This window comes from Erinaceus europaeus, chromosome 7 (assembly GCF_950295315.1).
Source record: "Erinaceus europaeus chromosome 7, mEriEur2.1, whole genome shotgun sequence".
Taxonomy (NCBI): domain Eukaryota; kingdom Metazoa; phylum Chordata; class Mammalia; order Eulipotyphla; family Erinaceidae; genus Erinaceus; species Erinaceus europaeus.
In genome coordinates this window covers 38,166,832-38,192,020 of record NC_080168.1, presented here as the reverse complement: position 1 = coordinate 38,192,020, position 25,189 = coordinate 38,166,832, and the positions used below count along the sequence as shown (strand labels likewise).

At 42.2% G+C, this 25,189-nt stretch overlaps 1 protein-coding gene across 3 annotated transcripts in view; it reads left to right on the top strand.

Moving 5' to 3' along the window:
* Positions 1 to 25,189, top strand: part of MOB4 (MOB family member 4, phocein) — a 78,084-nt gene that overhangs the window by 39,280 nt on the left and 13,615 nt on the right. Inside the window, exons 1-3 of one of the 3 annotated variants that reach the window (XM_007534415.2) lie at positions 375 to 530; positions 12,548 to 12,610; positions 22,561 to 22,661. In XM_007534415.2, the coding sequence (XP_007534477.1) occupies positions 471 to 530; positions 12,548 to 12,610; positions 22,561 to 22,661 (224 nt within the window). In that variant the 5' untranslated portion in view covers positions 375 to 470. Of the gene's footprint in view, positions 1 to 374; positions 531 to 12,547; positions 12,611 to 22,560; positions 22,662 to 25,189 lie in introns of those variants that run through there. The other 2 variants (XM_060194206.1, XM_007534416.3) reach the window with 2 other exon arrangements.

Sequence of the window (25,189 nt, the reverse complement as noted above, 5' to 3'; positions counted from 1 at the left end):
CGTCCCAGGCCACGGCAGACAGCAGGGCCCCGGCACAAATACGTCTACACTTGCACTTTCCTCGGCCTCGCTGTCCGCGGAGGGGTGAAGGGTGGCCCGAGACTGGGCTGGTACCTCGCAGGGCCAGCCAATCATCGTCACTGTCATTATCTTACTGATCACTTATCATTGCATAGAGAAAGAAACCGAGAGGGTAGGGAAGGAGGGAGAGAGACAGAGACTCGATGAGCCCTGCGTCACCACTTGCGAAGCTTCCAGCTGCAGGGGCGCTGCGTCGGAGCTCAGGAGTTCCGCAGCCCTGGGCGCGGTCCACAGCGCGGCCCCGTCACAGGGCCCCGCCCATCCGCGCGCGGAACCGCCCCCTCCCGGCATCCCCCGTGCAGGCCCCCATCTGTCAGCCGCCCCGCCCCTCACGCAGGCTGCGTCCCCCACATCCGGGTACCCGCTGGAGCCTCCGGGACTCAGGCACTATGGTCATGGCGGAGGGGACGGCAGTGCTGAGGCGGAATAGGCCGGGCACCAAGGCTCAGGTACCCTTTCGGCGCCTCTCCGGCGGGCAGCGTCTCCGTGCCGCCGCACCCTGCCGGTGTCTGGCCGCCTCTGAGTGGAGGCCGGGCGAGGCGGGGCGGGCGGCGGCCTGCGCCGGCCCTGCTCTTCCGGAGCCTCTTCCCCTCATCTATAGAGGCGGCGGCGAGGCCTGTGGAGCGCCGGGCTGGCGTGAGAGGCGGTGGCCGCGCCAGGGCTCTGGGACGTGGGGTGGGCAGCCGGGGGCGGCGCTGCGCCGCCCGCTTCCCGAGCTTGAGCTCCCCGCCGACCAGCGTCGAGTGCCGCGGCCGCCTGGTGGGCGGGCGGCGGTGCTCGATACCGCCTCTGTGACGCCCGCCGCCCGGGGCCTGCGGTCGGGCCTGTCAGCCTGGTTCGGAGGACGCGCCGTCGGGTCAGCCGGGTGCGAGGACGCGCCATCGGGGCTGTCAGCCCGTGCAGAGGACGTTCCTCCCTCAACCACTGCTGCGGTCCAGAGGGCTGTTCCCTAGGTCCAGGCAGGTGGACTGAGCCGCTTGTCCCCGGGGAGGCGCCCTGGTCTTCTGGGCACTTTCATGTACTTTTTAACGATTCTTTTTATTTATTTATTATTGGACAGAGTCAGAGAGAAATTGAGAGGGAGGGGAGATAGATACGGGCAGCTCCCTGCAGGTGGGAACGGGGGGGGGGGGGGCTTGAACCTGGGTCCTTGCACTTTGTACTGTGTGCTGCGCTGCCACCCGGCCCCTTGAGCCTTTTTCTTTTTTAGCCAAGCCTTTTTTCTTATATGTATTATTTTTATTGTATTTATTCGACAGACAGAGAGGGAGGGGGAGGATGAGGAGAGAGAGACACCTGCAGCCCTGTTTCACCACTCACAGAGCTTTCCCTCTGCAGGTGGGACCAGGGGCTTGAACCTGGGTCCTTCCACATGTTAACATGGTCCTTGCTCAAGCCATCACCTCCTGGCCCCATTGTTTATGATATTTTAAAAAATATTTCAGTTCTTTATTAATGAAGAGTGATAGTGGGAGAAAGAATGAGACATCACTCCGGCACATGCGCATGCGCTGCGCTGACTGAACTTGGACTTCGAGCTTGGGCGGTCAGTGATCTATCCACTGCGCCACCTCTCGGACCACTGTTTGTCTTTTTTTTTTTTTTTAATAATTATTTCCTTTTGTTGCCCTTATTATTATTGCTGTTGTTGGATAGGACAGAGAGAAATGGAGAGAGGAGGGGAGGACAGTGAGAAAGAGAGACACCTGCAGACCTGCTTCACCACCTGTGAAGCAAACCACCCCCCCACCCCCGCAGGTGGGGAGCCAGGGGCTCAAACCGAGATTATACGCTGGTCCTTGCGCTTCGGGCCTCGTGTGCTTAACCCATTGTGCTTAACCCTACTCCCTTGTTTCTGATTCTTAAGTGAATAACTTTTTATATTATTCAAAAATGAACTTTTGGGGTCTGGGCAGTGGCGCACCGGATTGAGCCAAGTGCAAGCACAGTCGCAGAGATCCTTGTTCGAGCCCCCTGCTCCCCATCTACAGGGGGGTCGGTGAAGCAGGTCTGCAGGTATCTTTCTCTCTCTTATCTCTGTCTTCCCCTCCTCTCTCCATTTCTCTGTCCTATCCAACAACAACAGCAACAATGGAAAAAGAAGATGACCTCTAGGAGCAGTGGATTCTATTGTAGGTGCTTTTTCTTTATTGCCTCCAGCAATAACCATGGAAGCAGTAAAGAAAAAAAAAACAACTTTTTACGCAGTTTGATAATTTTTATTCTTAATTTTGGAAGGTTAGAAAATAACATACTTATGGTCTGGGAGATAGCACAGTGCATGAAAGCACTGGACTCTCCAGCATGAGGTCCCAAATTCAATCCCTGGCAGCTCATGTACCAGAGTGATGCTCTGGTTCTATCTCTCTCTCTCTCTCCTATCTCATTAATAAATAAAATTTTTAAGGAAAAAAAAAGAACATACTGTAAGTTAATATTGTAACCTACTTTTTGCTATATTGTTATAAATAAGCCACATATAAAAAAGCTTGTTTAGGGGGCCGGGCGGTAGCGCAGCGAGTTAAGTGCACACAGCGCAAAGTGCAAGGACCAGCATTAGGATCCTGGTTGGAGCCCCCGGTTCCCCACCTGCAGGAGGGTTGCTTTACAAGCGGTGAAGCAGGTCTTTCTTTTTCTCCCCCCCCCCCCCCCCCCCCCGTCTTCCCCTCCTCTCTCCATTTCTCTCTGTCCTATCCAATGACAGCAATAATAATAACAACAACAATGATAAATAACAAGGGCAACAAAATGGGAAAAAAAATGGCCTCCAGGAGCAGTGGATTCATAGTGCAGGCACCCAGCCCCAGCAATAACCCTGGAGGCACAAATAAATAAAGCAGGACAATTAAAAAAAAAAAAAAAACTTTAGTTTTACATTGTCCTAGGTCAGGGTTGTTAAGTAAATGAAACAAAAAGTTAGGGTTAAAAAACTGCTTAAGAGTTTGCTGTCTTCTGTAATTTTCCTTCCCTGAGTTGGCCCATTCTAAAATGCATTACTGAGCAGGGCTGTAGCCCAGCTGTGAGGCCCTGGGTTCAATCTGCAGCACCCCCCCCCCCAACAAGAAAACTAAAACCTGTTCTTGCTCCTGAAAATAATTGAGCTGTGTATTTCAAGACTTGTGGCCCTTAGGTATGTGTTTAGTTTCTTGGCCCCACTTTCACTGCAAGTACTGGAGTGATGTGGCTTCTTTCTCTCTCATAGGAAAATAATACAACTTAAAATTAAAAATTAAAAAAAAGATTAACCATGGTCCGGGAGGTGTTGCAGTAGATAAAAATAATTAACCAAAACTTAAAATGCTTTAATTAGAATACAATAGGGTCTGTGGAGTATTTTCCTACTTTTTTTTTTTGTTTGTTTGTTTTAATTGTGTAACCTAGTCTAGCACTTGAACAATTTCATTGCTCTGGTCCACCTATTCTATACCTATCCTATCCTATCAGATCCTATCAGAGCCTATTTTTTTTTTTTGCCTCCATGGTTATCACTGGGGCTAAGTGCCTGCACTACGAATCCACTGCTCCTGGAGGCCATTTTTTCCCATTTTGTTGCCCTCATTATTGTTATTGCTGTCATTGTTGGATAGGACAGAACTTGAGAGAGGAAGGGAAGACAGAGAGACCTGCAGACCTGCTTCACCGCTTGTGAAGCCACCTTCTTGAAGGTGGGGATCCAGGAGCTTGAACAGAGATCCTTATGCCTATCCTTGTACTTCATGGCATGTGTGGTTAACCTGCTACCGCCTGGTCCTCTGGTTCACTTTTCCAGAGGAGGGGGGAGAGAGAGAGAAATGTCAGTGCTTCCTCTTTTTTTTTTTTTTTTAATATTTATTCCCTTTTGTTGCCCTTGTTTTATTGTTGTAGTTATTATTGTTATTGATGTCGTTGTTGGATAGGACAGAGGGAAATGGAGAGAGGAGGGGAAGACAGAGGGGGGAGAGAAAGATAGATATCTGCAGACCTGCTTCACTACCTGTGAAGTGACTTCCCTGCAGGTGGGAAGCCATGGGCTCGACCGCGGATTCTTACTCGAGTCCTTGCACTTCATGCCACTTGCGCTTAACCCACTGCACTACCCTTCCTCTGTTATTGTACCTACCCTGTGATGTCAGGTCTGGAGCCTCTGTCTTGCAGTGTGGGAGTGCAGGTACCCTATCTGTGTCTGGGAACTCTCCTCTGACCCCATCCTTTTTTTTCCTTCTTCCCTTCTGATTGGTAAGGTTGAGATACAGGTACAGGTTACTTTGCTGTTAGGATTATTGCTAGGTCTCCATGCTTGCACGATTACAGTGCTCCTGGGTAACTTTATCCTGTTTTATATATATTTATTTATTCCTTTTTGTTGTCCTTGTTGTTATTGTTATTATTGTTGTCATCATTGGATAAGACATAGAGAAATGGAGAGAGGAGGGGAATACAGAGAGGGTAAGAGAAAGATAGACACCTGCAGACCTGCTTCACCACCTGTGAAGCGACTTCCCTACAGGTGGGGAGCCGGGGGCTGGAACCAGGATCCTTATGCTGGTCCTTGCGCTTCGCGCCACGTGAGCTTAGCTCGCTGCGCTATCACCCGACTCCCCGTTTTATTTTTAGTTAGATAGTGAGAGGGAGAGAGACAGAGAAGGACCACAGCACTTCTTCACCACTTTTGCAATTTTCTCCTATAGGTGCTCATATGTACTTACTGGGGCTTGAACTCATATAAAGTGCTCACTCAACCTGGCTAGCTATGTCTCAACCCTCCATGGTTTTCTTAAAAAAAAAAAAAAAATTACTTGGTGGGCTGTACTGGGGAAACAATATAATGGTTATGCAAAAGACTTTTCATGCCTGAGGTTCTGAGGTCCCAGGGTCAATCCCCAGCACACCATAAGCCAGAGCTGAGCAGTAACAATATACCAAACACACACATTTAAATAAACTAATTTGGCCTAAGAGATAGCTCATCTGGTAGAGCCATACTTTATTACATGTGAAAATATGGGTTCAGGCCCACTGCCACCACATGGAAGCACCACCAAAAGGGAAAGCTTCACAAGTTATGGCAGTCCTCTCTGTCTCTCACCTGTATCTGGAAAAAAAAAAGAATATACTGGTAAGAGGATTAGAAAGAGAAAACTAGGGGGCTGGGCAGTAGTAGCTTAGCAGGTTGAATGTACGTGGCGCAAAATGCGAGGATCCTGGTTCAAGCCCCCGGCTCCCCACCTGCAGGGGGGTCGCTTCACAAGCAGTGAAGCAGGTCTGCAGGTGTCTATCTTTCTCTGTCTTCCCTCCCTCTCTTGATTTCTTTCTGTCCTATCCAAAAAAAGAAAAATAATAATAAAAAAAGAAAACTAGAAAATCACACTAGCACATGTGATACCAGCTATCAAACTTGGGATGTTATGCTTGCATGTCCTGTGCTTTACCCTATGAGCTACTTCCTCTCTCTCTCGCAGGTATTTTTTATTTATTAATTAATGAGAAAGATAGGAAGAGAGAGAGAAACATGTACATGTGTTGCCAGGGGTCAAGCTCATAACCTCATGTTGAGAGAGCAGTGCTTTATCCATTATGCCACTCCCAGACCACAAAACATTTTTTTTTTTCCCAGAGCACTACTCAGTGCTGGCTTATGGTGGTGCAGGGGATTGAACCCGGGACTTTAGAGCCTCTGGCATGAGAGTCTCTTTGCATAACCATTATAACCATTATGCTATCCACTTCTTTCCCCCCCCCCCAAGAGCTACTTCTCTCAAGTAATTTTTCAGTAAATGTTTTAAAATTTTGTCATTAAAATTCATTTTTTGGGGTCTGGGAAATTGCTCATGTAGAATAATACACACTTTTCTATGTGTGAGGACTCAGGTTTGAGTCACTGGCATCACTTAGGAGCACTGTGCACAGAATCAAGGGATTCTTCATGAATGGTGGAGAGATGCTGTGGTGTTTTCCTATCTATTTCTCCTTCTTCTTTATTTATTTAGTTTTTTTCCTTCTTTATTTTTGACCAGAGCACTGCTCAGTTCTGCCTTAGTAGTTACACTCGAGATTGACCCGGGGAGGTCAGAGCCTCAGGCATGACAGTTATTTTCTATTTTTTTCTTTCTTTTTTTTTCTTAATAATTAAAAAAAATATTTATTTCCTTTTTGTTGCTCTTGTTATTTTTATTGTTGTTGTAGTTATTATTGTTGATGTCATTGTTGGATAGGACAGGGAGAAATGGAGAGAGGAGGGGGACAGAAAGATGGACACCTGCAGACCTGCTTCACCGCCTGTGAAGTGACTCCCCTGCAGGTAGGGAGTGGGGGCTCGAACCGGGATCCTTATGCCAGTCCCTGCGCTTCGCGCCACGTGCACTTAACCCGCTGTGCTACTGCCCGACTCCCGAAAGTTATTTTCATAACCATTTTCCTGTCTCCCCAGCCCTAGAGCTGTATCTGAAATATGTATATATATTCCACTGGAAGAATTGATTTTCTATATATTATATAGAATATAATATATAGAAATATATATTATATAAATATATAGAAATATGTATTATAAAATATATAATATATTTATATATAAATATTTATATAATTATATAAATAGTGTTAATTAGGCCAGATTTTTGTTTCCTCTTATAAATGTCTGTAGTGTGTCACAGTTGGGGTAGAGTGGTGCTTCATCGGGTAGAGATGTTACCATGTGTAAGGACCCAGGTTTGAGCCCCCAGTACCCTCTTGTAGGAAGCTTAATGAGCAGTAGAACAGTGCTGCTGCAGGTATTACTCTCTTTCACTCCTGCCCTCCATCTCTTATCCTCTGTCAAAAAACATCTAAGCCAAGCTAAGGCAAACCAAACCAAACTAAAGCAAAGAAGTGGCTACCAGGAATGGTGGAGTTATGGAGGCACAAAAACCCTGGTGATAAAATTATATCAAAGTTTTGGTGGGATGAGATGTTTAATTCCCAATTAACTTATAATTTTTAATATATTTTCTGTATAGGGGGCCGGGCTGTAGCACAGCAGGTTAAGTGCACATAGTGCAAAACACAAGCACCGGTGTAAGGATCCTGGTTCAAGCCCCTGGCTTCCCACCTGCAGGGAGTCACTTCACAGGTGGTGAAGCAGGTCTGCAGGTGTCAGTCTTTCCCTCCCCCTCTGACTTCCCCTCCCCTCTCTCCATTTCTCTCTGTCCTATCCAACAACAATGACAGGAATGACAGCAATAATAATAATAGCAACGATGAACAAGAATGGCAAAAAAGGGAAAAAAATGGCCTCCAGTAGGAGTGGATTCATAGTGCAGGCAGGCACCCAGCCCCAGAGATAATAACCCTGGAGACTATATATATATATATTTTCTTTCCTGTATGTGTGTTTTCTAATATTTTCTAAAATAAAATATCTTGCAAGCTTAATCACTATTATTTATTTATTTATTTTATTTTTACCAGAACACTGTTCAGGTCTGGCTTATGGGAGGTGGAACCTGGGACTTTGGAGCCTCAGGCACAAGAATCTCTTTGAATAACCCTAGCGTTATTTTTGTTTAATGGAAAGGATAGACAAAACATGTTGATATAGACTTTTTTTTTAGTATGACTCATACGGGAAGAATTTTATTAAATTTTCTATTTTTATTTTATTTTATTTATTATTCAGTAGAGACAGAAACTGGGAGGGGAGGGGGAGGCAGAGAGGGAGAGAAACAGAAACACCTGCAGTCCTGCTTCACTTGTGAAGCTTTCCCCCTGCAGGTGGGGACCAGGAGTTTGAACCTGGGTCCTTGCGCTCTGTAATGTGTGCACTTAACCAGGTGCACCACCACCTGGCCCCAGGAAGAATTTTAAAACTGTAGTTTCATTTTGTATGTATGCCCTCATGTGTGATAGATACCATACCTCTCCTGAGCTGCCTTGCTCTTCTCAAGCATCACCCAACCAGCATCTGGAGATTTCCCTCATCCTGTGTTTCTCCTCTATGGTACCAGGACTTAAGTCCACAGTCTCCCAGATGGTTAGGCACCATGCTTTGCTGGGTGACTTATCTCCTCCCCCCACTCCGTTCCCCTTTAGTAATATTTAGATACATTCTTGGAAAACATAAGGGACAATTTTCAGAAAGTTGTCTTTGTTTGTTTCCCCTTTAATGTTAGTGTCAGGGAATGAATCTAGGGCCTCATTTCTTTAAGGTGGGAACTTGTCTCCTAGCCTTGAAAGTTTGTTTGTTTGTTTATTCCCCAGAATGGCGAACTACTTCTGGGGAGGAACCTGAACGAAGCCCTGTCTGCCTGCCTGAGTCCACAGGCAGAGCCACTACACCAGCTTGGCAGTCTTTATTTATTTATTTATTTATTTATTTATTTATTTATTTATTTTTGTCTCCAGGGTTATTGCTGGGGCTCTGTGTGTATCCACTGCTCTTGGAGGCTATTTTTCCCCTTTTGTTGCCCTTGTTGTTTATCATTGTTGTTGTTATTGTTGTTATTGCTGTCGTTGTTGTATAGGACAGAGAAATGGAGAGCGGAGGGGAAAACGGGGAGAGAAAGACAGACACCTGCAGACCTGCTTCACCACTTGTGAATCGACCTCCTGCAGATGGGGATCTGGGAGCTCCAACTCCGATCCATAGGCCGGTCCTTGCACTTTGTGCCATGTGCGCTTAACCCACTGAGCTACCACTGGCCCCTGAAAGTTTATTTATTTTAATATTTTATTTATTTTAATAAAGGTAGATACAGAGGGAAAAATACAGAGGGTATAGGGAAAAAGAAAAGAACACTGCTCATTGCTCAGTTCTAGCTTATGGTGATGTTGGGGATTGAACCTGAGACCTCAGAGCCTCAGGCTTGAAAGGCTTTTGCATAACTATTATGCTTTCTCCCCAACCCCTCTGAATGTTTATTTTTTATTGTCATCAGGGTTGTCACTAGGGTTTCATTATTATTATTATTTTTTAAAGATTTTATTTATTATTGAGGAAGATAGGAGGGGAGAGAGAGAACCAGACATAACTCTGGCACATGTGCTGCCGGGGATTGAACTCAAAACCTCATGCTTCAGAGTCCAAAAGCTTTATTACTGCGCCACCTCCCGGACCACCATGCCTGCATTATAATTCCATCGTTCCCAGTGGCCATTCCTCCCCCCCTTTTTTTCCTCTTTCTATTTTATTTATTTATTTATTTAATATTTATTCCCTTTTGTTGCCCTTGTTGTTTTATTGTTGCAGTTATTATTATTGTCATCATTGGATAGGATAGAGAGACATAGAGAGAGGAGGGGAAGACAGAGAGGTGGAGAGAAAGATAGACATCTGCAGACCTGCTTCATTGCTTGTGAAGCAACTTTCCTGCAGGTGGGGAGCCGGGGGGCTGGAACTGGGATCCTTAGGCCGGTTCTTGTGCTTCATGCCACGTGCGCTTAACCTGCTGCACTACCGCCCGACTCCCTCCCTTTCTATTTTATTTAATAGGACAAAGAGAAATTGAGAGGGGGAGACAGGGAGAAAAAGATCCCTGCAGACCTACTTCACTGCTCATGAAGCATCCCCACTGCAGATGGAGAGTGGGAGCTTGAACCCAGGTCCTTGTGCATGGTAATGTGTGTGCTCAATGAGGTACACCATCATCCAGCCCCCTTCCCTGAGTGCTTAAGACATTTGAAAACCTACACCCATCACATACTTGGAACTAAGGCATTGCTAATATAGTTTAATTCTTCTGTGTTACATTCTTCTACCTTCTGCTCACTCTTTCCATCTGATAATGTTGATTATCTTGTCTTTATAATTCCACCACTTATAAGTATACTTTATATTTTTTTAATTCAAAACTGTATTTATTAATGACGAAGAGAGAACTAGAGCATCCTTCTAGTATATGAAATGCTGCTGTTCAAACTTGGTACTCTGTCTTGTGTCAGATATTGAACTCAGGACCTTAGACTTGTGATTCCAGTGCTTTATCCACTGCACCACCTCTAGAGCTACTGTCAGATTTTGATTCAATGCATCCTCCAAATTTTTTTGTTCAAGCTATTTGATAATTGATACAGGTTTATTAATTATTCGTTTACTATTACATTTTCTCCTATTTTGTTCCAGAGATGTTCATTATCAGGCATTGTGCTACCAGTTAAGGATACATAGGTAAATTTTGCTGGAAAATCAAATAGAAAGATCTCATTAATTACTTGTTTGATGACACTGGTACTGCACATGTATAACTTCATTCCCTGCTTAAGTTTTTCAAACTTTTTATTTCGGGGAGAGTAATAATTTATTGAAACTAATACTTTATTCCACCTGTGATGAACAGTCCTGTAAATCACATTTCATCAATGAAGTGATAAAGAAGTTTTAAAAAGGGGGTTGCAGTGGGTGACACACATGGCTTGAAGCGCAAGGACCAGCATAAGGATCCTGGTTGGAGCCCCCAGCTCCCCACCTGCAGGGGCATCGCCTCACAAGTGGTGATGCAGATCTGCAGGTGTCTATCTTTCTCTCCCCCTTCACTGTCTTCCCCTCTGCTCTCCATTTCTCTCTGTCCTATCCAACAACAGCAATAACAATAACAAAAATAATAATAACCACAACAATAATAAAACAACAAGGCAACAAAAGGGAAAAAATAGCCTCCAGGAGCAGTGGATTTGCTGTGCAGGCAATGAGCCCCAGCAATAACCCTGGAGGCAAAAAAAAAAAAGTTAAAAAATATTCTAATTCCAAAAGTAGTTTTAAATTAAAAAATTTAAATTATATTTATTTATTTACTTATTTCTTTTAATCTTTATTTATAAATAGAGACAGCCAGAAATGGAGAGGGAAGTGAGTGACGGGGAGAGAGACAGAGAGACACCTGTAGCCCTGCTTTACTGCTCGTGAAGCTTTCCTCTTGCAGGTGGAGACCAGGGGCTTGAACTAGGGTCCTTGAACATGTGTGATCAACCAGGTGTGCCACTGCCCATACCCCAGCAGTTTTAACTTTTTTTTCCTCCCCCCCCTTTTATTGCCCTTGTTGTTTATTATTGTTGCTGTTACTGTTGTTGGATAGGACAGAGAGAAATGGAGAGAGGAGGGGAAGACAGAGGGGGGAAGAGAAAGATCCTGCTTCACCGTTCGTGAAGCGACCCCTCTGTAAGTGGGGAGCTGGGAGCTTGAACTGGGATCCTTCCTCCAGTCTTTGTGCTTGGCACCACCTGCGCTTGACATGCTCCACTACCGCCCAACCCCAGTTTTAACTTTTTAAATCATAATTGCAGTTCCATCAAAAAGTAGTCAGTCATATAGGAACAGGGAAAGAGCTCACCCAGCAGGGCATACACCTTAGCATGTGTAGAGCCCTGGGTTTAAGCCCTGACACATTGTGGAGCAGCAGAGTACCAAGGGAAGCTCCATAGATGAGAGACAAAGCTGTGTTGGTGTCTGTCCCTCTATCTCTGTCTCAAATTGAAAGTCTGAAATATGCAACCCAGAAGGTAGCACAGTATATATAAACTAGTGAACTCTAAAGCATAAAGTCCTGAGTTTGGTCCCTGGCACTGCTTATGTCAGAGTGGCACTGGTTTTTTCTTTCTTCTTCTCACATATATAAATAAACACCTTTTTAAAAAATATATATTTATTTACTCCCTTTTGTTGCCATTGTTTTATTGTAGTTATTGATGTCATTGTTGGATAGGACAGAGAGAAATGGAGAGAGGAGGGGAAGACAGAGAAGGAGAGAGAAGATAGACACCTGCAGACTTGCTTCACTGCTTGTGAAGCGACTCCCCTGCAGGTGGGGAGCTGGGGCTTGTAATAAACAACTTTTTTTTTTAAGTAGAAAGAACATTTTTTAAAAAGAATTTTACTTATTTTATTTTTGAGAGAGATGCAGTTCAGTTCCCCAGCACTGTGTGCCTGAGTGATGCTGTGCTGTGACTTCTCTCTGTCTCATGTGAAGTCCTCTACCTCATATGTATTAAAATTGCAGTTAACTAGGTGGGGGTAGATAGTATAATGGTTATGCAAACAGACTCTCATGCCTGAGGCTCCAACTCCAAAGTCCCAGGTTCAATCCTCCGCACCACCATAAACCAGAGCTCTGGTTAAAAGAAAAATTGCAGGGTGCTGGGTGCTAGCACAGCGGGTTAAGCACACATGGTACAAAGCACAAGCACCAGCATATGGATCCTGGTTTGAACCCCCAGCTCCCCACCTGCAGGGGGGTCGCTTCACAGGCAGTGAAGCAGGTCTGCAGGTGTCTTATCTTTCCTCCTGTCTCCCCTCTCCCAATTTCTCTCTGTCCTATACAACAACAATAGCTATAACAACAATAACAATAACCACAACAAGGGCAACAAAATAGAAAAATGGCCTCCAGGAGCAGTGGATTTGTAGTGCTGGCATCGAGCCCCAGCGATAACCCTGGAGGGAAAAAAAAATACTGCAGTTAATCAGAATTTCATCTTTTGCATTTTTGTATATGTGTTAACTTTGAATTTTATTTTATAGGATTTCTATAATTGGCCTGATGAATCCTTTGATGAGATGGACAGTACACTAGCTGTTCAGCAGGTAATATCAGGTTTTTTTTTTAAATAACCGAAGTGGTTCATCTCCATTGGCATATATGTGTTATTTTAGTGCAAACCAGAGTGATGGAATGATTGTTTAAAACTCTTACTGATATTTTTTGATTAAGATGTCATATTAAACTATAACCAAACAAAAGTAGTTTTATTGTTTATTTATTCGGCCATAGCTGAGGCTTCACTGCTCCCAGAATGACTTTTCAGATAGATGACAAAGAGGCAGAGAGAGGGAAGGAAAGCATTGACGCTCCCTCCAGTGTGATGGGGGTTGTGCTCAGTTGAAGTTTGACATAGCAATACACTATCCAAGTAAACTATTTTACTATTAACAGATACATTTTAGTATTTGTTAATATGCCATAGTTGGGCATGGGAGATAGCTCACATCTCATCATGTGGTTTCTTGGGAGCACCATACCACTAGGGGGAGCTCCTTGGATGGTGGAGTTGTGCTGTGTTTTTACTCTGAAATAGAAAAGAATAAAAAATATATGCCATGACACTTTTTTTAATGTTACAGTGACTTTAACTTAAAATTCGTGGAATTCTGGGGAGATAGCATAATAGTTATGCAAAGTGACTTTCATGCCAGAGGCTCCAAAGGTTCCAGGTTCAGTCCCCAGTACCACCGTAAACCAGAGCTGAGCCATACTTTGGAAAAAAAAAAGAAAGGTTAATTGACTGTTAGATTATGCTAACATAATTAAATAGGTATAAATAGTATGTTTCTTTTCTTTAAAAATTTTTTATTTATAAAAAGGGAACACTGACAAAAAACAGGATAAGAGGGGTACAACTCCACACAAGTCCCACCAGCAGATCTCCTATCCCCTCCCCTGATAGCTACCCTATTTTTTAAAAAAATAATTCCCTTTTGTTGCCCTTGTTGTTTTTTGATATTTATTTATTCCCTTTTGTTGCCCTTGTGTTTTTATTGTTGTAGTTATTGTTGTTATTGTTGTTTTCATTGTTGGATAGGGCAGAGAGAAATGGAGAGAGGAGGGGAAGACAGAGAGGGAGAGAAAGACAGACACCTGCAGACCTGATCACTGCCTGTGAAGCGACTCCCCTGCAGGTGGGGAGCTGGGGGCTCGAACCTTACGCCGGTCCTTGTACTTTTTTGCCACATTCACTTAACCTGCTGCGCTACCATCTGACTCCCAGCTTTCTTATTCTTTATCCCTCTGGGAGTATGGACCCAAGGTCAGTGAGGGATGCAGAAGGTGGAAGGTCTGGCTTCTGCAGTTGCTTCCCCGCTGAACATGGGCGATGCCTGATCGATCCATACTGCCAGCCTGCCTCTCTCTTTCCCTAGTAGGGTGGGGCTCTGGGAAAGCGGAGCTCCAGGACACATTGGTGGGGTTGTCTGTCCATGGAAGTCTGGTCATCATCATCGAGCATCTGGCACCTGGTGGCTGAAAAGAGAGTTAACATACAAAGCCAAACAAATTGTGGACCAATCATGGACCTAAAGGCTGGAATAGTGCAGATGAAGACTTGGGCGGGGGTCCTCCATTTTGTAGATAGCTAGTAGGCATATTTTAGTTATATTCCAAAGGGCCTGTGGCTATACTAGTGTTTTTTTTTTTTTTTTTTTTTTTTTTTTTGCCTGAGCCTGCAATCTGATATGCAGGTGGATCCTAATTATTGTCTGGGGAGATGATGTCATGGCTGGCAGAAGGGCCAGAAAGATGGATCAGGGAAGAGAGTAGCTCCCAAATATGGGAAAGGTGTATAAATATTGTTGATTGTAAACCACATCAATTTGATATGATCTGGGGCCTGTATGCCGGTAGATCTGAGCTCACATTTTGAGGTCATAATTAGGAATGTTCCAAGCTGCCCCAATATCAGGACCCATCTTCCTCAGGTGTAGCATAAGTATATTGTCTAGTTTCCCTTTGGAGGATGGAACATTCTCTACCATTGTTGATCCAAGTTGAGGGCAAGGTCCTATGAAATAGTATGTTTCTATGGTGACTGAACAATTTAGAGCTTGTATCTTGTGGTACAGGAAGTGATGCATTGGATGAAGTACTGGACCCTCATCAAGAATCAGGACCCAAGCATAGAGGTGCTCTGGTTCTTTCGCTCTTTATTTCCCATAAATAAATAAATGAATCAATAAATTATTTTGAAAAGAATATGTATCTTAGGTTTATATTTTAGCTCTTTAAAAAGTCTTTATATAGGAGTTGGGCCATAGCGCAGCAGGTTAAGCACAGGTGGCGCAAAGCGCAAGGACTGGAATAAGGATCCTGGTTAGATCCCCTGCCTCCCCACCTTTAGGGGTTCACTTTCCAAGTGGTGAAGCAGGTCTGCAAGTGTCTGTCTTTCTCTCCCCCTCTCTGCCTTTCCCTCCTCTCTCCATTTCTCTCTGTCTTAACAACGACATCAATAACTACAACAATAAAAAACAACAAGGGCAACAAAAGGGAATAAATAAGTATTTTTTTAAAAGTCTTTATAAATATGTTATTTATTTTATTTTATTTTTTTAAATTTTTTATTTAAGAAAGGATTAATGAACAAAAGCATAAGGTAGGAGGACTTATTTTCATTGCCACCAGGGTTATTGTTGGAGCTCAGTACCTGCATGATAGATTCAATGCTACTGGCAGCCATATTTTCCTTTTATTTGATAAAACAAATGGAGAGAGGGAGTCGGGTGGTAGCGCAGCAGGTTAACTGCAGGTGGCACAAAGCACAAGGACCGATGTAAGGATTACGGTTTGATCTCCGGGCTCCCCAACTGCAGGAGTGCCGCTTCACAGACAGTGAAGCAGGTCTGCAGGTGTCTTTTTCTCCCCCTCTCTGTCTTCCCCATCTCTCTCCATTTCTCTGTCCTAACAACGATGACATCAATAACAACAACAATAAAAAACAAGGGCAACAAAAGGGAAAAATAAAATAATAATAATTACTTTAAAAAACCAAAAAAAAAACAAATGGAGAGGGAAGCAGATATCTGCAACACACACTGCTTCACTGCACATGAGGCCTCTCTGTACAGGGATGAGGGGTTTGAGCCCAGGTACTCATGCACGGCAGCGCATGCTCTCTACTGGGTGTACTACCTACCGACTCCTAGATATATGTGTTTAAATAGGTTTAGTTTTATTTATTTATTTTTAATTTTTTTCTTTAAAAGGGGATTAATGTTTTACTGTTGATAGTAAATACAGTTGTTTGTACATGCATAACACTTCCCAGTTTCCGCATAACAATACAACCCCATTAGGTCCTCTGCCATCTTATTCCAGGTCCTGAGCCCTTCCCCACTCACACCACCCCAGAAGCTTTTACTTTAGTACAATACACCAACTTCATTCTATTTATTTATTTTTAATTTAACTCAGTTTTTGTTGTTATTGTTTGTTTTTTAACCAGAGCACTGCTCGTCTCTGGCTTTGATGGTACCTTAGACCTTAGAACCTTAGGCATGAGAATGTTTTTGCAGATCCATTATGTAATCTCCCCTTCCTGCCTTTAGTGGTTTTCCCCCTCCAGTAAATTTGAAGGTTCAATGGCTGAGTGGTGGCATGAGAGAGTACATGCTACCAAGCAAAAAGGACCTTGGTTCAAGCCTCCAGTTACCACCTGCTCGAAGTGGGGGTGGGGAAACTTTATAAGCAGTATTGCAGGTATCTCTCTCTAATTTTATTTTTCTACAAAAAAAAAGAATGGGGAGTCAGGTGGTAGCGCAGTGGGTTAAGTGTACATGGTGCAAAACCAATGGCCGGCTTAAGGATCCTGGTTCAAGTCCCCAGCTCCCCACCTACAGGGGAGTCACTTCACAGGCGGTAAAACAGGTCTGCAGGTGTCTTTCTCTCCCCCTCTTGGTCTTCCCCATCTCTCTCCATTTCTCTCTGTCCTATCCAACAATGATGACAACAACAACAACAACAACAATAATAACCACAACAACAATAGAAACAGGCAACAAAAAAGGAATAAATATTTTTTTAAAAAGAGAGAGAATGGTGGAGTCATCATGCAGATAGTAAGTCCCAGTGATAACCTTGGTGGCAAATAAATTAATATTAGGACTCAGATCCCTTCCTTTACTATTAAGTAGTTCACTGAGGGACTGGGTGGTTGCACACCCCGTTAAGTGCACATAGTAAGAAGGGCAGTGATCCACGTAAGGATCCTGGTTCAAGCCCCTGCTCCCCACCTATAGAGGGGTCACTTAACAAGCAGTGAAGCAGGTCTGCAGGTATCTTATCTTTCCCTATCTCCCCCTCCTCTCTCAATTCTCTCTGTCTTGTCCAATAAAATTAACAAGATAGCCTCCAGGAGCAGTGGATTCGTAGTGCTGACACCAAGCCCCAGCGATAACCCTAGAACCAGGATCTTTCCACTGGTCCTTGTGCTTCGCACAACGTGAGTTTAACCCGCTACGCTACCGCCCTTCCCCCAACTAGTAGATGTTTTTTTAGGGTCTTAATATATGACTAGTAGTGAGGTAAGGTGTTTGGAGGACACAGAAATATAAACCTAGAGTTCCGTGCATGTAGTGGACAAAAACGAAAAGAAAATATGTGCATACAGTTTTCTCTTTAAAAGTAAAGATGTGGGGGGTTGGGCAGTAGAGCAGTGGGTTAAGCGCATGTGGCGCAAAGCACAAGGACTGGCATAAGGATCCCAGTTGGAGTCCCCGGCTCCCCACCTGAGAGTCGCTTCACAGGCGGTGAAGCAGGTCTGTAGGTGTCTCTCTTTCCTCTTCTCTGTCGTCCCCATCTCTCTCCATTTCTCTTTGTCCTATCCAACAACAATAATAACGATAACAAAAGGGAAAAAATAGCCTCCAGGACCAGTGGATTCATAGTGCAGGCACCGAGCCCAAGAGATAACCCTGGCTGCAAAAAAAAAGTAAAGATGGAGTAGGGGTGAGGGCGGGGGCGGGGAAATATCTCAGCTTGTTATAGCACATAATTTACATTCTTATTACCCCAGAAAGCGCAGATTCAAACATTGGGAGTGAGGGGGAGATAATTTCTCATTTCTTGGTTGGGTTTGTTCTCACAACCTTTTTTTCCTCCCTACCTATGAGATTATATAATCTGCAAATAAGTTATTCTACTTCTTCCTTTCCTATCTGGGTCCCATTTATTTATTTATTTATTTATTTATTTATTTATTATCAGAGCATTGCTCAGCTCTGGCTTATGGTGGTGCGGGGGATTGAACCTGGGATTTGACGGAGCCTCAGGCTTGAGAGTCTGTTTGCATAACCATTATGCTATCTACCCCCACCCTATTTTTATAATTATTTTACTTTTTATTTTTATTTATTGGATAGAGATAGCCAGAAATCAAGAGGGGAGGGGAGATAGAGAGAGACAGAGAGACACCTGCAACCCTGCTTTACCACTTCTGAAGCTTTCCCCCTGCAGGTTGGGGACCTGTGGCTTGAACCCAGGTCCTTGTGCATTGTAACATGTGCACTTAAGCAGGTGCACCATCACCTGCCCTTGGTTTCTTTTATTTCTTATTTTCTTGCCCAGTTGCCTGCGTAGGTCGAATTTACAGAAGTCCTTTGGATAGAAGTGACAAAATAAGCACCCTTAGCTGATTGAGTGTGTTGTTTTCCGAGTTTTTCAGATGGGACTTTTGTAATGTTCAGGTAGTTTCCATCTAAAGTTTAAAAAAAATTTTTTTATTAATATTTATTCCCTTTTGTTGCCTTTGTTGTTTTATTGTTGTAGTTGTTATTGTGGTTGTTACTGATGTCGTTGTTGGACAGGACAGAGAGAAATGGAGAGAGGAGGGGAAGACGGGGAGAGAAAGACAGACACCTGTAGACCTGCTTCACCACCTGTGAATCGACTTTGCTGCAGGTAGGGAGCCAGGGGCTTGAACCCGGATCCTTATGCCGGTCCTTGGGCTTTGCGCCACATGCGCTTAATCCGCTGTGCTACTCCCAATTTTTTTTTTTTGATCAGTGGTTGAGTTTTGTTGCAGATAATAATTGAGATGATAATGCTTTTTTAAAGTTCTGTTAATGTGATATTAACACATTGCTTACTTTTTGTTTGTTGAACCATCCTTGCATTCCAGGAATAAATCTCACTTGGTCATGGAGTGTAATGATTCTACTACGCTGCAGAACTTAATTTGCTAGAATTTTTTTTTAATGTTTATAATGAATATTGGTTTCTAGTTTTCTCAGAGTGCTTTGACTTTGATACCAGGCAATGCTGTTGTCATAGGATGAGTCAGGAAGCATTTCTTCTTAATCAATTTTTGAGAAGAGTTTGAGAAGGATTGCTATTAATTCTTTAAATATTTGGTAGAATTTACCAGTGAGACCTTCAAGTCCAGGATTTTTCTTTGTATGCACAAAAAAATTTTTTTAAAGCACAAAATTGCCCCCCCCCCCCTTTTATGACTGGGACTTGGTGCTGGCACTATAAATCCTCTGCTCATGGTGGCCATTTTTTCCATTTATTGGCTAGGACAGGGAGAAGTTTGAGAGGGAGGAGGAGATAGAAAGATGGACACTGGGGCTTGGTGGTGGTGCACCTGGTTGAGTGCACATGTTACAATGCTCAAGGACCCAGCTTTGAGTCCCTGGTCCCTACATGTAGGAGGAAAGCTTTGCGAGTGGTGAAGCAGAGCTGCAGGTGTGTCTCGGTCTCTTTCCCTCTCTGTCTCCCCCTTCCTCTAGACTTCTGGATGTCTCTACCCAATAAATAAATAAAGGTAATAAAAAAAAAAACAAGTAAAGATGGACACCTGCAGACCTGTTTCACCGCTTGCGAAGTGTCACCCCTGCAGGTGGGGAGCCAGTTGCTGGAACCTGGATCCTTCAGCTTTTAATACTATCTGCGCTTAACCTGGTGCGCTACCACCTGCCCCTCCCCCACTGTTCTTTTAAACTCTATGCTTAAATATGTTAACTGTGTTAAATATGACTGTCCTTTCCTCTAGTGAATTGTCATGTAGAATTAAGTTGTGTATATATATATATATATATATATATATATATATATATATATATATATATACACATATATATATATATATATGTAGTTTTTTTAATATGTAAAGATTTATTTCTGGTCTTTCTGTTTATATTCATTGATTAATAAGTCCAACGTGATGTCAGTGCTACCCTATTTTAACTGTTGTAGCTTTGAGGTAAATGTGATGCTAGGAACCAAACCTACAAACTTGTACTAAACTCAGGGACTTTGTACTGGGCCAGTCATATTTAGAGTTTTGTTTACTGTGTTTTTATTTTGCTAGCTGGTTTTATTGACATCATGGAATTGTCTCAAAAACTAGATGCTGCCCAGGAGGTGGTGCAGAGGCTAGAGCACTGGACTTAAAACCATGAGGTCCTGGTGGTTGTGGGTTGGTGCAGCTGGTTGAGCAAACAGGTTACCATGTACACCACCCAAGCTCGAGCCCCCTGGTCCCCACCTGCAGAGGGGAAGCTTCACAAGTGGTGAAGCAGTGCTGCAAGTGTCTCTCTGCCTCTCTCCCTCTCTTATTTCTCCCTTCCCCTCTTAATTTCTGTCTATTCCAAAATAAATTAATAAGCAAAATTTTATATATATAAAATTTTTTATATATAAACATGATGTCCTGAGTTTGATGATCTGGGGCTGGGGAGATAGCATAATGACTATGTGAAAGGTCCCAGGTTCAATTGCCCCACCACCATAAGCCAAAGCTGTGCTCTGGTCAACAATCAATCCAAAGTGATATTCTGGTTTGTGTTCATATTCTGTCTGTCTGTCTCTTTATTTCTCTGTCTTATGCTAATAAATGTTAAAAACAAGTAAGTAAGCTGGGGGGGGGTTCTTCTCTTTTGAACTTTACGACTTCCTTTTTCTACTTCTTGAGCCAGGTTTAAGTAGTTTTCCTGGATGACTCAGCACTAACAGTGCTCATTTCTCTCTTTCATTCTGCATTGAGTTCAGATATGGATTTTCCAGACTGGAAAGGAAATAGAACAATCTCACTACAGACTCAGTGGTATTTTGAACTTTGGTAGTCTTTCCTGCTCCTCTTTTTGATATTTACTGTCATAGAATAAAACAGGTATAACAAGCAGTATGTTTAGATTTTATACTTTTTTTAGTGGAAAGGAAGAGTTGATGATTGTATACTACATCTTACTCCTAACTGAAAATGTTAAATTTAATTTGCATGGTGCTTTATTGTTATTATGTACTTGATTCTTCCCAAATGATTTATAAAAATGCCTTTAGGAAAAGTGATATAATTTAGTACAAGATCATTATAATTGTTGCACACAGAATCAATCAATTAAAAGGTATTTCCCTCTTTGTCATATGGAAGGACACAAGATTTCATGCCTTCTGGAGATAGTCTAAAATCTGATATGTAGTACTTTTTTATATAATTAAATCTGAATGTATAATTACATACTGAGAAGACATGAAAGGTCTGGGAAGTCAGTATATCCTGATAGCATTTCTTAAACATTATGTGGACAACTCACTTTAGAAAAATAACAACTTTTTGTTTTGTTTCTAAGAATTGCTCTTGTTATTTAAAAGAATTATTATTATTTATTTTTGTCACCATCAGGGCTTCACCATTTTGGGATGGCTTTTTCAGATAGAAACAGTCAAAGAGGTAGAAAGAATAAGACAGATAACAACATGAAGCTTTCTTCAATGTGGGGGCAAGGCTTGAATCTCAGTTATGCACAGAGCAAAGCAGCACATTGTCCAAGTGAGCTATTTTTGCTAGCCCCTCTTTCATTTTTTTTCTCTTTCATTGTTTTATATAAATTATCACTTAAAAGAATTCTAGTAGCCTGGAAGATGGTGTGCGGTGGGTAGAATGCCTAATTTACAAGCGTGAGGTATCTATCCCCAGCATTGCACGTGCAAGAGTAATGCTCTGATTCTCTGTGTATCTCTCTCCTTCTTGTTAGTAAATGAATAAATACATACTCAAATAGTAATAATAAGTGTGGGTTTAAAAAATAGTTTACTTGGATAGTGTACTGTTTTGCTATTTGTGTGATCCAGGTTTGAGCCCCATTACATTGAAGGATGACTCTTTGGTGCTCTGGTCTCTGCCTGACTCTATCTTAAAAAAGTAATGTAATAAAAATAAAAAGTAAAATGATTCTAGACTACATAAATATCGATGGCTTATAACTTCATTTATAACAGAATTTAATAATTGTAAGTAAATTCAGTTAACAGATAAGTAATTAAAATTGCTATTCTTATTATTTGTATATATTAGATGTTACTTATTAATGGCACAATATAATATGTTCTACATAATTATATCTACATATTTTGTGTTTATATGAAAGTTATGATTTATATTTTTTTTATCCCAGTTCCAATCTTGGTAAATACCATTACTACAGTTTCGTAGAAGATCCTATCCCAAATAAATCAAATTGGAGAATAATATAAGACTTCTGTTTTTTAAAAATATTTTATTTATTAATGAGAAAGATAGGAGTTGAGAGAGAGAGAGAGAACCAGACATCACTCTGGTACATGTGCTGCTGGGGATTGAAATCAGGACCTCATGCTTGAGAGTCCAATGCTTTATCTACTGCGCCACCTCCTGAACCACAAGAATAATATAAGACTTCGGTATGTGGTTTCTCTCTCTTTCTCTTTTTCTCTCTCCCTCTCCTCCTACTCCCCTCTCCCCTTTTCTTTCCCTCCCTCCATTTTCTTTTGTTTTCCGAGGCTTCTTCTATCTGGGTTAACTTTTTCAAATATAGAGAAACAGAGAAGAGACCACAACACTGAAGCTGCCCCCAGTGTTGTGGGGTTGGGCCTCAGTTTATTTGGTTTTCTGTTTCATATGTAACACTAAATTTGAATCATAGAGTGGCTATTCAAAATTTGTATATATTTAACAGAAATTTTACCATATGACATATTAAATTAAATACAAGAACTTCTTTGCTTATAGTATATTCAGCAGAACATAAGAGCAGATTGTTCCAATATTGACAAAATTCTTGAACCACCTGAAGGCCAAGATGAAGGTGTATGGAAGTATGAACATTTAAGGTAAGTCTTTATGAAATGTCACAATAGTTCTAGGATATATTAACAATTTTACTATAAACCATTAACCCTCCAGTAAAGTGGAAAATTAAAAAAAAATTTTAAATAGACTAGAGAACAAGTCATGTTTCATTTCCTTTTCTTTTTAAAATTATTAATTATTACATAGTGAGAGAGGAGAAGGGAAAGAGAGGGCCAGGCAGTGGCGCACCTGGTTAAGTGCACACATTACAACACACAAGGATCTAGGTTCAAGCTCCTGGTCCCCACCTGCAGGAGGAAAGCTTCACAAATGGTGAAGCCATCTGCAGGTGTCTGTCTCTTTCCCTCTCTCTATCTCCCCTTCCCCTCTCAATTTCTCTCTGTCTCTATCCAAAAATGAAAATAAATAAATATTAAAAAAAAAAAAAAGGGTAAGAGATAGACACCTGTAGATAGACACCTTTACTCATGAAGCTTTCCCCCTGCAGATGGGATTGGGAGCCTGGGAGCTTGAACCCTGGCCCTTGTGCACTGTAATGTAACCATGTGCACCACTGCTTGGCTTCCCCAAAATAAAATTTACTAGAGCCATACACAGAAAAAAAAAATCATAGCACTTCCTTTAATAAAAATACCCTTTAATGCCAATTATGAATTGAATCATAGAATTGTGTAACCCTGGGGCAAAAACCATGATCTAAAGCATTTATGTTTTCGTTGTTATAAAGTTTCCAGTGTTGTTATTAATTGACCATTCTCTGCAATTACGGCTCTGGGCTTTATTATATTTTTAAAGTTTTTCTTAACTATATTTTTTAACCACAAATATATTGTTTGCTTACTCATGAATGACTTTTTTGCTTTATAGAGTATCACTTCTGAGCCTTAACCTAGGCTTGGTATTGGATGGGTTAATTATTAACTATTGTGAACAACTTCAGCCTTCACTTTGGTAAAGAGAGAGTAACTGTAATTCTGAAGTAAGGAGTTTTGTATCTTCTCATAATATTAATTGAAAGAGAAAATTGATGACTAGGGAGTATGTAAAGTTAATAGTAGAAACAGCTGTATTCTATAGTTACTATATTGAAGTTACTTGAAGTAGACATTTCCCAGTATAAATGTAAGCTGGAATGGGTTATAGATTAAATAAGGGAGAATGTAGTATGACATATATGTCCACCAGAGTTTTTTACTTTTGAGGTTTTAAAAAAAAAAGATGACTTATTTATTATTATTTTATTTATTTATTTATTTAAGAAAGGATAAATTAACAAAACCACAGGGTAGGAGGGGTACAACTCCACACAGTTCCCACCACCCAATCTCCATATCCCATCCCCTCCCCTGATAGCTTTCCCATTCTCTATCCCTCTGGGAGCATGGACCCAGGGTCGTTGTGGGTTGCAGAAGGTGGAAGGTCTGGCTTCTGTAATTGCTTCCCCACTGAACATGGACGTTGACTGGTCGGTCCATACTCCTAGTCTGCCTCTCTCTTTCCCTAGTAGGGTGGGTCTCTGGGGAAGCGGAGCTCCAGGGCACATTGGTGGGGTCTTCAGTCCAGGGAAGCCTGGCCGGCATCCTGATGGCATCTGGAACCTGGTGGCTGAAAAGAGAGTTAACATACAAAGCCAAACAAATTGTTGAGCAATCATGGACCCAAAGGTTGGAATAGTGGAGAGGAAGTGTTGGGGGGCAGGGTACTCACTGCAAACTCTAGTGTACTTCTGCTTTCAGGTATATATTTTGCAGTAGTTTATGGATAAGTGTGAACATATGCTCTCTCTCACAGAACCTATATCTAGGTTTTGGGACTTTGTTAGAAAGTGAACCACCTGGGATGGAATTAGAGAATGCTATGAAAGGAAAGGTCTCACCCGAGTAATGAAGCTGAAGGGTTGTCATTCCACACGTGAAGTCCTTGGACACAGTCTGAGCTGAAGCGTGTTGAGGTGGCAATCGTTGTGTTGATAAGGTTGCGATCGGCAGATGCAATATTATTTGATATGGATTGGGAGAGGCATGTGGGAAAGTGGGCCCTATCCTAAGGTTCCAGGACTGGGGGAAATACAGACTCTATAGTGGAGATGTGAGGTTCCTGTTGTCTTAGGATTCAAAAAAACAATGGATAGTTAATGTTATTATCACATTATTTGGTAATTGGGTTAACTTTGAAAAGTCCTTTTGTTAGAGTTTGCTGTATAGTACCCAGTATCTTGTATGTAGCTGTGAAGATGACTTATTTTTATGAGTGAAAGAAACCAGAGTACTGCTCAACTCTGGCTAATGGTGATGTGAAGGGTTAAACCTAGGAACTCTGAGACCTCAGCATGAAAGTCTGGTGTGCTGCCATTTGTACTCTCCCTTGCCCATCAAGTTGGTTTTTAAATAATAATTGCAGTAGAAATACAACTTCTCCTGAATAAATTTTATAGTATTTTCTGTGATGAGTGCCTCAGCATTATACATGTTCATTTTTTTGATGCTGTAGGTTTGTTTTCTAGATATTGCCCTAGCACAGTGTTGTAACAGTTCAGCAATTTCACAGT